This window comes from Desarmillaria tabescens (genome assembly GCF_030435595.1).
Source record: "Desarmillaria tabescens strain CCBAS 213 chromosome Unknown EV420scaffold_437, whole genome shotgun sequence".
Taxonomy (NCBI): Eukaryota; Fungi; Basidiomycota; class Agaricomycetes; order Agaricales; family Physalacriaceae; genus Desarmillaria; species Desarmillaria tabescens.
In genome coordinates this window covers 1-18442 of record NW_026848736.1, presented here as the reverse complement: position 1 = coordinate 18442, position 18442 = coordinate 1, and the positions used below count along the sequence as shown (strand labels likewise).

The following is an 18442-nucleotide window of genomic DNA, read 5'->3' as shown; positions in this document are numbered from 1 at the left end:
GAGAAGGGGCGGGTGGACGTCCAGTCGCCTCATCGGAGAAATAGATCCAGAAAGCGGGGAGAAAGCATCCATCCGAAAGATGCCGTGATGACCAGATGGTTGAGCAACGCGCCCTCAGAAAATGATGCCGGTGGCTGCCCCATGTTTATACTGACCGTTCGGAATGGCCTTTCCTGTATGGTGAGCTCGAAGTAAAGGAGAGGCGTAACTACGTCAATCTTTGTTGATGGGAGGTGCTTACCCAGCGCTCTTGCCTGCTAGATTTAATAACATTTTGTGCGGGATAGAAAATTGTAGGTCATCTAGGACGAATCTTGCAACCTAACGATCTAGATTGATTTCAGCAGTTTCCTTAATGAAAGCAAAGAAAAAAAATGCGCCTAAATCGGAAAACAGGGCGCCTTTCCATCCAACCTAGATTACTTTCTACGGAGATCGTCTTGGTTTGACTAAGCTGGAAAGAAAAGAGTAACCTTACAGGATTATCTGTCGACTCTCCTTATCTAATCTGTGTTCGATGCTTCAGTAAGATTCAATGACAAACTAAGTCAACAGTCCGGTTCTTCGTTTTGTTCGCCGCTGAAAAAACAATCACCAGAAACCGCCCATGTCAATAGGAACCTAACACACCAAGCAATTTTCCCTTACCCTCCCACCATGTGTCATATTCCCCGAGGTTGTCTCATTGCGGCGTCCACCTTGGCTATATTTGCGTGGATTCGTTCAATTGAAGACACAACTTGCAGATGTATCGAGGAGATCCTCGCGCACAGGGGGCACGTCTTTGAAGAGCCGGTCCTGGGAACATGGTGTCATATTCAACAGGTGTAGATTGCTCTGTGTGGGTAGTACGTACCCCCACTTTCGAATTCGATAAGTAGTAATTGGTCGTAGAGCACTCGTGCTTACTGCTGAAGAATGGAGGGCAGGAATGCGTAAAGGCATCCAAGTATAACTACCGCTAGGGCTGGAATAATACTTACTGTGAAAATCTGCGGTTTGCTCGATGTTCCCGCAAGACAGAATGGTATATGCACTTCGGTCCAGATTCATGTTCAACGTGACAGGTAGTCCAAAGGTAAGCATTGATCACAAACTCCGATCGTTGAAATGGTTTGTTTACGGTCCCGGACCGACGAAGCCGGTGGACAGTCTTCCTCTTGTTCGTTAGGGCTGCGCACCGTAACCGCATTGTACGGTTGGACGGCTTCCGTATACAGTATACACACCGAAGTCGTGAACTCTTCAGGAAATACCGTATTGTACGGCCGTCGACAGCCGTAATTCGTGTGGCAGTGCTTTTGGACTTTCATGCATCTCTGTGAGCTCCATATCTACGTTCCAATGCAAGGAAAGGTGGCTGACCTTTGTATGAATTGATGTTCTAGACTTTTCAAAGCATTCCGACTCGAATTCACACTTGCAGGACCCTATGACGCCATAGTTGAGTCTCTCACCGCTTTTCCTAGCACTCGAACATATTGATTTCTTGGTCGAGGTTTGATCAGAGCATATCGGCTTGGTTATTATACTAATATATTACATATTGAGCACTGAACCAGCACATATATGAGTGACAAACTCACCAGGGCCAATACGGCCGTATATACGACTGTGACAGCCGTTTGAATTGTACGGACCGACACCGACAGCACTAGAACTTTACGGTATACGGTTCGGTTACAGACGGTGCGCAGCCCTATCAATGTTTGTCTTCTTCCTCGACCGATGTCAGCTTCAGGAATATCCAAGTACGTCCCATATCGCCCAATGCAACAGAGAGAACTAAACAAAAGAATTAGAAACACCATAGGTGCGACAGAAGCAATGCTCCACTTGGATGCAGTGGCATGCTCCATACCAGAGCCTGTATTCCCACCCGGGGACCTAAACTCTCACGTCTCTGGTATTCTTCGTGCCACGCGACCTTTCCTTGACACCGACCATGACTGGATACTCCCTAATATCGAGGTCCTCCAACGACAGGTCTCGGTATACGACACATTGCTAGACCGCATCGATGAAATCAGATCGGGAGTACAAAGCCGCCGCGATGCAGTTCAAAAGTCATTGGCAGCGTATGCATCGACACTAGCACCCATCCGACGTCTTCCCAGCGACGTTCTTCGATCCATGTTTCGCGAGATACAAATCTCGCAGTGGCAGAAAGCTGGCAAAGCAAAACAGAAAGATGGCGAGGCGTTGGATTTTTCACAAGGTCCGTGGGTGCTCAGTCGTGTATGCGGTGCTTGGAGGGATATCGCTCTATCCTATCCCCAACTCTGGTCGCATATAAGACTTGATTTTTCGCCTCCCTATACAATGGACCCGCCCGGGGAGCATCGGCGTCCCCCTCGTCATAGTGACTACGATCGATGCACTAAAAGCCATGATTCATCTTTCTAAACAACATCCTCTCGACATAGTATTCAACCTTGATCGTAAAGGCGATAAGGATATCGCCGTTCAAGTTTTTTACATGATTCTCAAGGAGTCATGTCGGTGGAGGTCCTTGCGGCTACGTACTTCCCCGGTTTTTTTGGAGCTATTCAAGATGGTTCGCGGAAAGATTCCTTGTCTGGAATCTTGCACTTTGGATACTTTGGATATGCTTGAAAGCGACAGAGCGGACCTGCCTGAAGATACTCGAAGTATCTTCGCTGAAGCCCCTCGCCTTCAAAACGGTGACTTTATGCGGTATCCCACGGTCTCGGGAGTTTCATGTTTTCCTCCTCATATCACTACATCTCGCAGCATGTACGAACAATGTTGCTAACCTTGGAGTTTACCAGTCTCTCGTCGAATGCCATCTCGAGATCGATCCAAGAAACGACCAGGATATTTCCCTCCCTCTTAACATTCACCTTCCCAATGTCCGGTACCTTTTTCTGTCATCACTGCGAGTACTTGCACATCTGTGCCTACCTTCCTTAAAAAATCTCACAGTCGATCGTGTCGACTCGAACCTTGGTGCAAACACGCGGGATGTTCAGATTGTGAACAATTTCATCCGTCGTTCTCGGTGCTCCCTTTCCAGATTAGTCTTCCATTCCTCGAACGCAAACGATCAGATCTTCATCCGGGAGTCACTCTTATTCATGAACACTCTGGTGTCCTTGGAAATTTTGTTCGTTTGGGACATTGAGGATACCTTCCATGCCCTTGCTCCTGTTGGATTCCTCCCAAATTTGCAGCATCTGCGGCTATTTTGTTACGATGTACCTTCATCCCAAGATTCCCTCATCGCAATGATCTCTTCGCGTAGCCAAAATCTTCGTTCGATCCAATTTTACTGTTACAAGCCTGAGGATGCGGAGAGCTTCAATCGATATCTCGCACCACTGCAGCAACCTGGACAACACTTTATTGCTACACCAAGCGAACTACATAACGAAACTTCTGGAATGCAGTTCGGAGAATTCGGTCAGTGCGATTTAGATGCTACAGTTGATCAGCGAAATTTTTCTCTACAGTACGTCCTCCTTTACTCGGAGATCTCCAGTTGCTGCAATAGACCTCCTAGTTAGCTGCGAGCACGGTGGGATTAATTTGGATATGTTAACGCCCGATAGCACCGCCCGTTTGGAGGCAGCGTGGCTTCAATACTGATTAGTCTTTACAGAACTACAGCCATTGACATCTAGTACCGTCCCACAGATCTCTTGTGTCCTTTGTCCCTCTCCTAATTCAGACAGATAAAATATACTTATTTGTGTAGGGAACGTTAAACTTGACAACGGGGAGAAGGGTCTGAGGGTCGTTCGCATCAGGACGTTCCTAGCTTTTACACTATTTCTATTGGTGAGTTCACAATGAATGAACAGATGGGTTGAAGAATAATACTCGAACTTGCCTAAACGTCAACAATCCGGCTCTTCGTTTTGCTATCCACTGAAATACCATCTCGCTAATCAGATCTAAAAAACCACGTCCCTCTGCCATTATCCGCTCCCGCTCACTTTCCTCGAGGAAGGACTGCAGCGTCCACTCAGATTATTCACAGGCTTGGAATATATCTAGTAGAGAATCAGAATCGGCTATGCCTTCTGAGAACGCGCCTGTCGATGTATCGCTTTGGAAGACGCGGTCCTGAGAACGTGAAGTCAAATTCGCTCTGTTGGATGGTCTGTGGACCCCATTTTCTCGAATTTGTAGCAATTGGGTGTTCCGGCATAGTAGGGTTTGAGTGGGCAATGGTGTCTGGTATGAAGGAGGCACCAGAGTGATCTTCAAATCGAGGCACGAATGCATCCCAGCTTATACTACTAGTAGTACTCTTCCTTGCGGGGCAGTCCTTTCGACAGCGGGAAATTTTTGTCAAGAGGCTCACGCCGGAGATGGACCGCTATTGCTTGAGCCGAGCCACTGTAGGTCCCTTGTCCACGTACCATCTTGATGGAAATGTTTTCACGGTCTTGTTGGTTCGATAAGTTGATCTTCCCGCAAGATGGAATAATATACGTACTTGTTTCCGGATTTACTCTATGTTCGACCCGAATCAACTGTGCAGCAGGTAGCTCGAACGGAAACATTTAACGATCACAAACTCCGACTGAACTTTTGGTTCGTTTACGGTCCGGCGATGCCGGTGGACAGAGCTTCCTTTGATCTTCTACCTCGAGATGTCAGGTTCAAGAATGTCCAAGTAAGTTCTACTTTGCGAGATTTTGCAGAGGACTGATACATATGAATTAGAGACACCATAGACGCGACAGATGTGATGTTCCACTTGGATGGAGTGGCACATTCCATACCATTGCCTTTATTCCCACCCGAGGTTCTAAATTCTCGCGTCTCTGGGCTTCTTCGTGCTACACGATCTTTCCTTGATACCGACCATGACTGGATATTCCCCAATATCGAGGTCCTCCAACAACAAGTCTTAGTATATGACACGTTGCTAGACCGCATCGATGAAATCAAAGCAAAGGTGCAAAGCCGTCGTGATGCAGTTCAGAAGTCATTGGCGGCATACACCTCAACGCTAGTACCCATCCGACGTCTTCCCAGTGATGTTCTTCGATCCGTGTTTCGCGAGATACAGATCTCGCAGTGGCGGAACACTGACACACGAAAACACTGGTGGCGCGATCCGGAGAAAGACCTGGGCCCGGTATTAGAATTTTCACAGGGTCCGTAGACGCTCAGCCATGTATGCGGTTCTTGGAGGGATATCGTTTCATCCCATCCCTGCCTCTGGTCGCATATTGTACTTCACTTTCGGTCTCTTCATCTGACAGGCACTGTGCCCGGGGGCCGTCCCTCCCCTCGTTATACGACTGACGCACTAAAAGCCATGATTCATCTTTCGGAACAGTGTCCTCTCGACATAGTACTCGACCTAGATCCTGATGGCGATAAGGATATCGCCATTCAAGTTTTTCCCATGATTCTTAAGGAGTCATATCGGTGGAAGACCTTGCGGCTAGGTGCTTCCCCGAATTTGTTGAGACTATTGGAGATGGTTTGCGGGAAAATTCCTTGTCTGGAATCTTTTACTTTGAACGCTTCAAGTATAATACGACACAAAGAAGAGGACCTGCTAGAAGATACTCAACGTATCTTCTCTGATGCCCCTCGCCTTCAAAAGGTGACTTTACGTGGACCCTACGTAGGCTACGGTGTAGGGAATCTCAGGCTTCCCCTTCATATCACTCATCTGGCGGCATATGCAAACAATGCTTGTAACCTTGGAGTTTATCAGTCTCTCGTAGAATGCCATCTCAAGATACGTCCAGGAGACGATCAGGATATCCGATCCCTTCCTCTTAACATTCACCTTCCCAAAGTTCGGCGCCTTTTTGTGTCATCGCTGCGAATACTGGCACATCTGTGCCTACCTTCCTTAAATGATCTCATAATTTACCGCTGCGACGAATTCGGTGACAACTCCCGCAATGTTCAGATCGCGAACGATTTCATCCGACGTTCCCAGTGCTCTTTTCCAAATTAACCTTCCTTTCTTCGAACACAGACCATGATATCTTCATCCGAGACTCACTCTTATTCATGGACACTCTGGTCTTTTTAGAAATTGGGACCGGTTGGGGTATTCAGGGTACCCTCGATGCTCTTGCTTCCGTCGGATTCCTCCCAAATTTGCAGCACCTACGGCTATTTAATTTCAAAGTCTCATCTCATTTCATTGTCACCATGATCTCGTCACATAGCCATAATCTTCGTTTGGTCGAAATATACTGTTCCGAGCCTGAGGACGTGGAGAGCATCAATCGACAGATCGCACCGCTGCAGAAACCGGGACAACACTTTATTGCTGTCCTCAAAGTAAAAGACAACAAAAATTCAAGGTCCCCGTTCGGAAAATTCAATCGGTCCGATTTGGGTGTTGCGGTTGACCAGTGACTTGTTTTTTTTTTTTTTGCGGTACGTCCTCCTTTACTCAGGGATCCACAGTTGCTGCAATTTTGTAATTGTTGTTCCAGTATAGGGTTTTTACGCTACACTGCCTTCCTATGGATAATTCAAAAGCTGAGAACCCCGACGCAGCGGAATCAGAATAATTAGCTGCGCACGTAAAAATAGTTTAATAAAACACGGAACCCAGAGTCTACTAATAGTCTTCCCGATAAGTTAAGGTAGATCAGCGTTATCATATTCTATTGCGCGGTTTTTTCTTCGCTTAAATTGGAGAGAGGTAAGAATAAAGTAAGCATGAGGACTCGCGACATACACGAAGGAGAAAAGAGGACGTCCCAGTGCCTTTGTCGCTGCTACGCATCAAACCACTGGGGTCATTGCCGGAAAATTTGGTGTTGGGAGGTTGGTTGTTCGAATTACCGTTGCGGTTGAATCTCGATGGTACGATGAGAGCATCCGCCCTTAAAGTGTCAAGTGATACCGGTCTTTCAGCTGGAAAGCAGAACATAAGAAAAAAGGAGTTATGGACATACGTGACCTTACGATGACGCAGTTCTCTCTGAAGTTTGAGCCAGGGAACTACAATGGTCCAAAATCAAACAAAGAGAACAAAAAAATCATTACCGTCACGGTCACTTACGGCTAAAATAGTATATCATATAATGCATGTAGGCCCAGACAAATATCCCTAGTTCAGTATCGACGTCCACGTCGTCCCGCAACTCGACTTCACCCCTAGCCAAGATCGAAAAGAACAGTTTATCCCACGAGTAACGATCATCCGCCGTCGCACGCAGTGTGTGGTCACCTTGGTAGAGTCGATTGACATGACTTTCGCTCTCGTGCAAGAAACGAGACGCTGGTTCCATTTTCGTCCTCTCGAGCTTAACAAGGCTGCACCATGAAGAGCGGGTTATTTCAGGGACTTCAGCTTGGAGGCTAGGGATAAGTTCACCGTGGAAGGCTGCGATTCCAGCAGATAGGTCAGGAGAATGGATGGTGTACTTCTCTGTAGCGTCGGAGGGGATCGTCTCGTAGCCAGAAAAACGGTCCGTATTTGAAGTCGGGATTCCATTGAAGCGGTAGATAATTTGCGTGTCCATAGATAGAGGAGACTGGTCGTGGCTTCAGGTATATCTGGATTCTGGACATGGGAGAATGGCAAGTATGTGAATTGCAGATTAAAATGTGAGTTAAAAGTAGGACCTCAGAGTCAGACATCTCCAGATTGCAGTGCAGAACGTGTCCGAACTGCCTCCAGAACAGCCGTCACGTCAGTCCGCTTGTCTGCTTGCTTGCTATGACTTGCTCCGCATTACCACACTTTCGCTGATCGTTCCGTCTACTTTCCCGTTCTTCCATAGCCTCTGTATCTAGGTGTCAGACATAGTGGGAAGTTGACAACTCGAGATTTGAGCGGATCCCCAGACTGAGTCAGACATCTCTATGAAGGAAGTGGATTTTACTAGTCGTCGGTGCTATGGGTTGCTGTACGGAATGTGACTGAATTTTTCGCAAGGCAAAGCCCTGGACTTGTAGTTTGAAGACTTGATGCCAGTAATAGAAGAGCCAAACCAGAGCGTCGTGTACGTGAACGCAGGTTCAGTACAGGCGAGATTGAACTTCCGCATTCTGTCTCATGCGAAGGGTATTGAGACCATGTGCTGTAATCACCAAGGGCATGCGTACTTCATTGAAGTCTTGCGCATATTACTGCTATAACATCATGAACACCGCCATGCCAGGAGAAGAAACTGACAGTGCTCGTAGTGGTCCAAGGAAGACAGGGGAAGATTGAGACGTTTCACCACACAGCCGAATCTTTGTTCAAGAACAGCACTAGGCTAAGAGCTGACATTTCCAAATGTTAGATATCCAGATGAAATTAGTGAGTGCGCCTACTCCACGTAGCGCCTATTTATGAACCTATACGTGCCGTCCTTGACAAAATTCATGCTTTTGACCCCATTCCACCAATCCTTGCCTGTTCCCCAATGGCTCGCCTCAGGTTTCATCTGCGGGATAGACAGGACTGACCCATCTACACAACGAACCAGTACCGTGCTTTTGGACTTGTAAAGAACCGACACCCCAGGCTCGTCCCGCACGAATGAGGGCGGGTCAGTCACCACCGACGGTGATCCAAGTTGGATAGTGCATCCGTCGAGCGCGTACACAGTGATGGGACGCTATCAAGCTCAAGATCAGATGGAGGTGGCAGTGAGCTTGACAAGGATTATACCTGATGCCCGATGGCTCGGTGCTTTCGTACGATGGACTCAGCAGACATGGTGGTAAAATCAACAACAGAGTCGTCGTACGTAATCAGCGGTGCATGGGATGCTTCTCCAAGCTGCGGAAATGCTTTTGCCTAGATACCACATTTAGTACGCTGAACCTACCAGCTGAGAGAAAACTCAACGGTTCCTGTTATCATATCCCGTAGTACTTGAACCAACAGTTTGCCTCCTTGCAGGGCCAGCGAGTCTTGTAAATCACGGTACGTCGCGTTTGGCACAATAGCCTGTACGGTTCACGTGTCAAAAAACAAAAATCTGCAAATAAGGTATTCATACCATCTTATCGGACCCCCACACGTCACCAGCATCTATACCCTCCTTGCTCTTGAGCATGCTGATGATAGAAACACCAGTCTCAGTGTCGCAATTCAAAATCGCGTGCTGTATAGGCGCCGGTCCGCGGTATCTTGGGAGAAGGGATGGGTGAACGTTCAGTCGCCTCGTCGGAGCAAATAGATCCAGAAAGCGGGAAGAGAGGATACGGCCAAAGGAGGCTGTAATGACCAGATGATTGGGTAACGCGCCCTCGGAAAAAGGTGCTGGTGGCTGCCCTATGTTTATTAGCACAGTGATCCTCTATGTGTTCACGTTCTCACCGTCCAATGTCTGAACTCGACTTTTTCACGCGGAATGAGATGTACTGGTATCTCCAGAGATTCCCCCAGCATCTTGAGGGGCGCTATCCACATATCAGCACCAGCCGCGTACATACTCCCGGCGACTCACAAACGGAAAGTCTCGAGCCCCGTCGTCCGACACGTTCATCAGGATTGGTGGCGACATCCAGCGAGGTCCAAACATCTAGGAAGCTGATAAATGGATCCAGAGACGGGGTAAGTGGCCATGGGGGAAACCTTGTGCGGCGAATAGCTCCCTCAGGACGATACACGAAAACTCTTCGCGCCCGAGGAAGAGGATTTTGAACTTTTCATTTGCAATCGAGGTGGATGAGATTCTCCTGGCATTTTTGTTGGCCTGTATGAGCGTGGAACGAGAGAATCTTGGCCAAAGCATTCTGACTGGGAAAGAGGAAACGTCATCACGTGCACGGGTACGCGCCGCAGTAACTTTTCGGGTTCCGGCCCGGTGACTTGCTACTTGAAACTGTGCTCAAACCCAGCTCAACATGTTATTCGACGATTTAAGCTCGATATTCCCAGAGGAAGAACTTTTTGTGGATCCAGGGCTTGGGTATGGCTATCATCCCGTGGCTCTTGGTCAACTCCTACGGCCTTCTTCCTTCCGTGTCGTTCGCAAGGTACCCAACCCCCTTGTGCTTCAGTCTCTTACCATGTTCATTGACTATCATTGTAGTTGGGTCACGCTGCAGCTGGAACCGTGTGGCTCTGCGAGTACGTTGTTGTCCAGGATATTCTCGCTCTCTTGGGTCGCTGAATTCTGATCAATAGGAAGCGACGTAGATCTCGGACATCTTTCGTGGCCGTCAAGATACTTACTATATACTACACGAAACAAATCACTTCTGGGTACTCCCACGAGTCAACAGTCCTAGAAATGATTCAGAAGTATCGTCATCACCCCGGATATCCTCACCTTCTGCATCTCCGCCGAATCTTCAATACGCAAAGTCAACTGGGTTCTCATATGTGCTTTGCAACTGACGTTCTAGGATCGTCCCTACTTGATCTTAGGATGAAACAGCCAAAGATGGTATTCACCCTTCCAGTTACAAAGCGCATCATAAAGCAGACACTTCTAGCGCTCCAGCTTCTCCATGATTGTGGTTTTGTCCATAACGGTGGGGTTTTCCACCCTTGTTTGGACAGTGAACTATCTCATGAACATCTTTTTCAGACATTAAAACCAATGACATCGTGTCGGTATTGCCTAGCGGCCACGGCGGAACGCTCGTCAAGGATATATAGACATACATTGAAAAACATCCCGCAGAGACGTATGAGCCTCTCAATCTTCCCGGACTTACTTCACTACCGATAATCACTGTCAAGTCTCAGCCACTCCCGGACATAGGCTTGCTACCAGATTTGAGTAACCTCAATGTCAAGCTTATTGACTACGGCGAAGGTTTTTTTTCGTCTCTCTTTCCCCCCTTTTCCTGGCCTCTTACCGCCCTATCTAATAGCACAACTTACGAACGCGAAGCACATGGATGACTCGCAGCCGTCCATGTTCTGCCCCCCAGAGTCCATTCTGGGTTTTTCGTGGTCGACGCCATCTGATATCTGGGCCGTAGGATGCATGGTGAGTTCATGACAATATGTAAGCTTGAATTCCTTAATGACTGTATGCAGGTCTTCGAACTAGTCGGGGACTATCACCTATTCCGGCAGGATAATTTTGACAATGCTGTTCATATTCAACAGATCACGGAACGCATTGGAAAAATACCGTCCACTTTTTTGGTAGATTGTCAATATGGATCCAGATACTTTGATCGGAATGGTGCGCTTCATACTGATCATGTTTGTCGCGCCGTCTGATCTTCCCCAGGGAATCTGGTGCAAGTCAAAGACTGGGACGAGTGTAGCATTGAAAGAACCGTAAAGGGGGTGTCAGAAGCTAAAAATCTCGATCTGAATGGTTTAGATGGGTTCCTGCGTGCATGTCTGATCTGGGATCCCAGGAAACGTCCAACTGCTGCACAGTTGTTGGCGCATCCTTGGTTGAATGGAGTCTAGATTATTCAAGCACCTCTGGCAAATTGCCGGGATGTAACGTTTCTCCCAAGCCTTATGTTAGTGAGCATCGTGGTTTTAGCTTCGTTTTTTAGGGTGAAGTCAACGATTTGATTACACATAGATACTAAAAGTATACAGCGTCCACAGTGACGGTGGGCGCTGCGATGAAGAACATCATCGACGACAACTGGTGAGTGGATAGCAAAAAAAATGCTCGGTGTGTCAAGCTTCAGGTGCCGATTAGTTTTCTTCTTTGACACATCGACTGTACAGGCTATTGTACCAAACATGACATACCGTGATTTACAATATTCGTAGGCCCTACGAGGACAAGTTCGTGGCGACACGCAGCGAGGTCCAAGCATCTAAGAAGCTGGTAAATGGATCCAGAGACGGGGCAAGTGGCCATGGGTGAAACCTTGTGCGGTGAATAGCTCCCTCAGGATGATGCACGAAAATTCTTCGCGCCCGAGGAAGAGAATTTTGAACTGGCCATTTGAAGACCTGTATGAGATTATCCTGGCATGTCTGGTGGTCCGTATCAGCGTGAAATGAGAGAATCTTGACCAGAGCATTCTGGCTGGAAACTTGTGAGGAGGATACTTCATCACGTGCACTCGTACGCGCTGAGGAAGGCGACCCGGTATTGTCTTTATAAACTAGCGGTCGTCGGTCGACGACTATCATACCTTGCTTAAGCGGTGTTCATCCCCATCCCAAATTTGTAGAATCCAATTTATGTGAGGCATACTTTGAAAATAATCATACACCGCCATAATCATACATACATGCCTTTAAGAGAATCCTGCTAGTTACCTGAACTGATTACATTTAAGCACGAACTTTCTTCGCCTCACCTCTTTCAACGTCCACAATTTTCCGCTTAGGCTTTGTACTCTTAAGGTTGTCGTTTCCTACTCAGTGCCAGTGATCAGTGGATATGTATACAGTGTGAGGGACGAAATACGCAGACATACCTGCAGGGCATGGCGGGGTAGTCGCATTATCCGTTGCAATGTTGAAGCGCACGTATGGCTCAGTCCCACTATTCAACACATGGTGTCTAATATTATGGTCGGTACATCTCCATACAAATTGTTTATATCCACCCCATCATCGAGATTTGAGGTTTTCAAGTAGATCTGCCAACGTTGGAAGTGGCAATAAAGCGCAAAAGATATAGATGATATACCAAGTTTGTCTTTCTAATGCAGATGGAAGATAAGCACAAATATCATTAAGGTTTTTGAGGGCAGTAGCTATGTCCAGTCTTTCTATTACCGGTAGATCTAGAGGATTTAATATGTTGGCGATTTGATATCCGTTGTGAAAAGACATTCGATGCGTGATGGAAAGGGTGAAATTGTCAGCGACAAGGATTTTGATTACGTGTGGAGAATGATGTCATATCACGGGAAGACCATGGCTTGTGTAAGCGAAGATTTTAGACCTAGAGAGACCTTGACAAGCAAGGTAAAACAATACTTAAAGTTGAATAACCACCCTCCAGAGCTAGATAACGATGCTGCCAAAACGGGTGTGAACCAACTTGAATCTAAGCCCTGCACTCGACCTGTTCTTGGCGACTCAGACCCTATTATCGGTATGTTCTACACATTGTTCACTTTTTGATAGCTATGGGTCTCACCGGTTACTTCATAACCCCTTGGTTACAGATAAGAACAAACGATATAGCACCTAGTACAACCGTAACGAGAAATTCAAGAACGTTTTTATTATAGGAATCGAGGGTTTCACGCGGGAACGGAATACAGTGAGCACATAGTACATCGATGGGGTGAATGGTGGATAATGGACTCGTTGTATAGGTATCCATAAAAAGCCTCGGACCCCGAAGCGGACGCTCCCGATGACTCTACTAGTAACAACTCCTAGTTTCCGCTTACTACTCGCGTGAACACTCCGAACCTAGTGCCAGCCTTGCCATCATAAAAAAGCAGTTTGGCAAATTTTTTGACTGATTAGACTGTCCTGGATGTACCTCCTCTATCTATGGATTTTTGAGGGAATGGCGAAGGAGCAGGAAGACGGAGGATGAAGCAGACATCGATATCTATTGGACAGCCAATAATACGTAGGACCAACTCTAAGACAAGTAAAATAACATTCTATATAACCACATACAGTGTACGCAAATTATCTGAAGATTCAAACTGAGCGCTGTAGATCGGCCTGATAAAAATCCAATTGGTCAGTCAACTCGATCTGACACGCTGCAGTGACTTAGGTATATTGTTCCATCTTGTGGGAAGATTAACTTATCGAGCAAACCATGAATTTCCAGCCCGAGCGGCAGATAGATATATATTGAACCAATATCATACTTAGATGTCCTATTATGCATTGCAGGCTTCCCATTCTTCAGCATGAGTACTCTACAAGTAGACGTGACCGTTAAAACACTTCCAACGACACTCAACTATAAGACGACGGTCATAGTATGGCGTCCGTGTATCCATTTGAAGACCACTCTGGTGCCTCCCACATGCCGGATACCATTGCCCACTTAAACCATAGCTCTCTGTAGGAACACTCAATTGTAATAAATCCGAGAAATGAGGCCGACATACCGTCCAACGGAGCGAATCTGACTTCACGTTCTCAGGACCACCGCCTCTTCCAAAACGTGCCCCTGCCCCCCTTGATGCATCAGTAGGCGTATCCTGAGAAGGCATTGCCGATTCTGATTCTCTAGCTACACTCGAAGCCCGTGAAGAATCTGAGTGGACAGTGCTGCGGTCCTTCCTCGAGGAAGTGAGCGGGGGCGGATAAATGACAAAGGGGCAGGGTTTTTTAGGTCTGATTAGGGAGATGGTGATTCAAGAGAGACCGAGAAACGAAGAGCTGGATTGTTGACATATGGGCCTGAAGTACGAGTTATCGTTCTTCAACTTATCTGTTCATTCGGTATGAGACTCACTATTTAAAAGCCAGGAACGCCCTGATGCGAACAAATCTCACTCTTTTCTCCCCGTTGTCAAGTTTAACGTTCCTTACACAAATAAGTATATTTTTTCTATCTGAATTAAGAGAGGAACAAAGGACACAAGAAATCTGTGGGATGGTAGATGTCAACGGCTGTAGTTCTGCAAAGACCACTCAGTACTGGAGCCACGCTGCCTCCAAATGGGCGGTGCTATCGGGCGTTAAGATACCCAATTTAATCTCACCGTGCTCGCAGCTAACTAGGAGGTCGATTGCAACAATTGGAGGTCTCTGAATAAGGGAGGACGGTAAATAAAAAGTCACTGGTCAACCGGAGCATCTAAATCGGAATGAGTGAACTTTCCGAACTGCAATCCAGAAGTTTCGTCGCGTGGTCCGTGTGTAATAATAAAGTGTTGTCCAGGTTTCTGTAGTGGTGCTATATGTCGACTGATGTTATCCGCATCCTCAGGATCGCAACAGTAAATTTTGACCGAACGAAGATTTTGGCTATGCGAAGAGATCATTGCGATGAGGGTATCTTGGGATGAAGGTATATCGTAACAGAATAGCCGTAGATGCTGCAAATTTGGGAGGAATCCAACAGGAGTAAGGGCATCGAAGGTAGCCCCGATCCAAAGGAACATTATTTCTAAGAACACCAAAGTGTCCATGAATAAGAGTGACTCTCGGATAAAGATCTGATCGTCAATGTTTGATGAACGGAAGACTAACTTGGAAAGGGAACATCGAGAGCGTCGGATGAAATCGTTCACGATCTGGACATCGCGGGTGTTTGCATCAATGTGTGTGTTGGTATGATAGACTGTGAGATTATTCAAGGAAGGTAGGGACAGATGCGCCAGTATTCGTAGTGATGTCACAAAAAGGCGTTGGACGTTGGGAAGGTGAATCTTAAGAGGGAGGGAAATGTCCCGATTGTCTCTTTGATCTACGTCGAGATGGCATTCTACGAGAGACCGATAAATTCCAAGATTAGAAGCATTGTTCGCAGATGTAGCGAGATGGGTGATGTGAGGAGGAAATGTGAAATCCCCGAGACGGTAGGCGCCGCGTAAAATCGCCCTTTGAAGACGAGGGGAATCAGCGAAGAGACATTGGGTATCTTCAGGCACGTCCGCCGCTCTGCCACTTCCCGGCATCTCTATAGCATGCAAAGCGCAACACTCGAGAAAAGGAATCTTTCCGCGAACTACCTTGAATAGCTCCAAAAAATGCGGGAAAGTACGGAGCTGCAAGGTCCTCCACCGGCATGACTCCTTGAGAATCACGGAAAGAGCTCGGACAGCCAAATCCTCATCACCATCGCGATCGAGTTCGAATACTATGTGGAGAGGATGCTGTTTAGAAAGATGAATCATGGCTTTTAGTGCGTCGATCGTACAAGAGGAGGAACGCCGCTCGGGCAAACGAAGGGACCCCCGAAAGTGAAGTACAATATGCGACCAGAGGCGGGGATGGGATAAAACGATATCCCTCCAAGCACTGCATACATGACTGAGTGTCCACGGACCCTGTGAAAAATCTAATACCCGGCGAACTTTCTTGGGCCCCAATAGTATTAGTGGGCTAGTGTCCCGCCATTGCGAGATCTGTATCTCGCGAAACACAGATCGAAGAACGTCGCTGGGAAGACATCGGATGGGCGCTAGCGTCGACGCATACGCTGCTAACGACTTCTTAACTGCATCGCGACGGCTTTGTACTCCCGATCTGATTTCATCGATGCGGTCTAGCAACGTGTCGTATACCGAGATCTGCTGTTGGAGGACCTCGATATTGGGGAATATCCAGTCATGGTCGGTATCCAAGAGAGGTCGTGTAGCACGAAGAATACCCGATACGTGTGAGTTTAGATCCTCAGGCGGGAAGACAGGCTCCGGTATGGAACGTGCAACTGCATCCAAATGGAGCATCACATCCATGGTTTCTCTAATTCTTTTGTTTAGTTCTCTCTGTAACACTGGGGAAAGTGGAGCGTACCTGGATATTCTTGAAGCTGGCATCTGTTAGTACTCGAGGTAGGAGATCAACCATCGGCGTCGCCGGACCGTACACGAACTACTTCGGTCGGAGTTTGTGATCGATGCTTCTCTTGGCTCTAGCTACTGAAGTCTGTGAGGAATCTGAGTGGACGCTGCAGTCCTTCCTCGAGAAGAATGAGCGGGGGCGTATACTAACAAAGGGACGTGGTTCTTTAGATCTGATTAGCGAGATGATATTTCAGTGGAGAGCAAAATGAAGAGCTAGGTTGTTGACGTTTGGACAAGTCCGAGTTATCGTTCTTCAAATCATCTGTATATTCGGTGTGAAAACCATCATTTGGGATGAAGCTGTGAGCAGAGCGTTCTGACGCGAACTCCCCGTTGTCAAGTTTAACGTTCCCGACACAAATAAGTATATCCTTTTTATCTGAATTAGGAGGGAAGGAAAGGACATCAGAGACCTGTGGGCCGGTAGATGTCAACGGCTATAGTTCTGCAAAGGCCACTGAGTACTGAAGCCGCGCGGCCTCCAAACGGGCAGTACAATCGCGCATTAGAATATCCAACTTAATCCCACCGTGCTCGCAGCTGACTAGAAGGTCTATCTCAGCAATCGGAGATCTCCGCATAAAGGAGGACGTACTATAGAGAAAAAGTCATTGGTCAACTGGAACATCTAAATCTGACTGACTGAATTTTCCAAACTGCACTTGAGATGTTATCTGGTTTTGTCCTTTGTGTGTAGCAATAAAGTGCTGTCCGGTTTTTTGCAGTGGTGATATATGTCGATTGAAGCACTCTGCATCCACAGGATCGCAACAGTAAATTTTGACCGAACGAAATTTTTGGCTACGCGAAGAGATCATTGCGACGAGGGAATCTTGGGATGAGGCTATATCGTAACAAAATAACCGTAGATGCTGCAAATTTGGGAGGAATCCAACGGGAGCAAGGGCATCGAAGGTAGCCTCGATCCAAAGGAACATTATTTCTAAGAACACCAAAGTGTCCATGAATAAGAGTAACTCTCGGATAAAGATCTGATCGTCAATGTTTGATGAACGGAAGACTAACTTGGAAAGGGAGCATCGAGAACGTCGGATGAAATCGTTCACGATCTGGACGTCGCGGATGTTTGCATTAATGCCCGAGCTGATATGATAGACTGTGAGATTATTTAAGGAAGGTAGGCACAGATGTGCCAGTATTCGCAGCGATGACACAAAAAGGCACCGGACATTGGGAAGGTGAATGTTAAGAGGAAGGGATCGTATATCCTGATCGTCTCTGGGACGTGTCATGAGATGGCATTCTACGAGAGACCGATAAACTCCAAGGTTACAAGCATTGTTTGCATATGTCGCCAGATGAGTGATATGAAGAGGAAGCATGAGATCCCCGACACCGGAGGGGCCACGTAAAGTCACCTTTTGAAGGCGAGGGGCTTCAGCGAAGATACGTTGAGTATTTTCCAACAGGTCCTCTCTTCCGCTTTGTGTTATATCTGAAGCGTTCAAAGTAAAGGATTCCAGACAAGGAATCCTTCCGCGAACCACCTTCAACCGCTCCAACAATCTCAAGAATGTATGGAGCTTCAAGGTCCTCCACCGATATGACTCCTCGGCAATTACGGAAAGAGCTTCAACGGCCATATCTTCATCGCCTCCAGGGTCGACATTAAACTCTATTTCGAGAGGATACCGTTCCGAATGATGGATCACGACTTTTAGTGCGTCGATCGTATAACCGTGACGAGGCGGGAACCGACGCTCGCCGAGCGAGCCTATTGAATGATACGGAAAGTGAAGTATAATATGCGACCAGAGTTGGTGATAAGATATAACGATATCCCTCCAAGCACCGCATACATGGCTGAGCACCCACGGACCTTGTGAAAAATCCAGCACTTCATCTTTGTGCTTTGCTTTGCCAGCGTTCTGCCACTGCGAGATTTGTATCTCGCGAAATATAGATCGAAGAACGTCGCTGGGAAGATGTCGGATGGGTGCTAGCGTTGACGTATATGCCGCCAATGACTTCTGAACTGCATCGCAACGGCTTTGCACCTTGGTTTTGATTTCATCGATGCGGTCTAGTAAGGTGTCGTATACCGAGACCTGCTGTTGCAGGACCTCGATATTGGAGAATATCC

At 47.2% G+C, this 18442-nt stretch overlaps 2 protein-coding genes across 2 annotated transcripts; both read right to left on the bottom strand.

Moving 5' to 3' along the window:
• Positions 1–14604: 14604 nt before the first annotated feature.
• Positions 14605–16676, bottom strand: EV420DRAFT_1773092 (uncharacterized protein; the record flags this gene model as incomplete). The annotated part of the gene is made up of 2 exons (XM_060481104.1): positions 16289–16676; positions 14605–16237 (listed from the first exon to the last, which is right to left on the bottom strand). Exons 1-2 carry the CDS (start codon positions 16309–16311, stop codon positions 14605–14607), a joined length of 1656 nt encoding a protein of 551 aa, XP_060321293.1. The 5' UTR covers positions 16312–16676.
• On the bottom strand, positions 16629–18442 carry EV420DRAFT_869414 (uncharacterized protein; the record flags this gene model as incomplete). The annotated part of the gene is made up of 1 exon (XM_060483801.1): positions 16629–18442. A coding segment is annotated over one exon (1496 nt), but the record flags the coding sequence as incomplete, so codon positions are not given.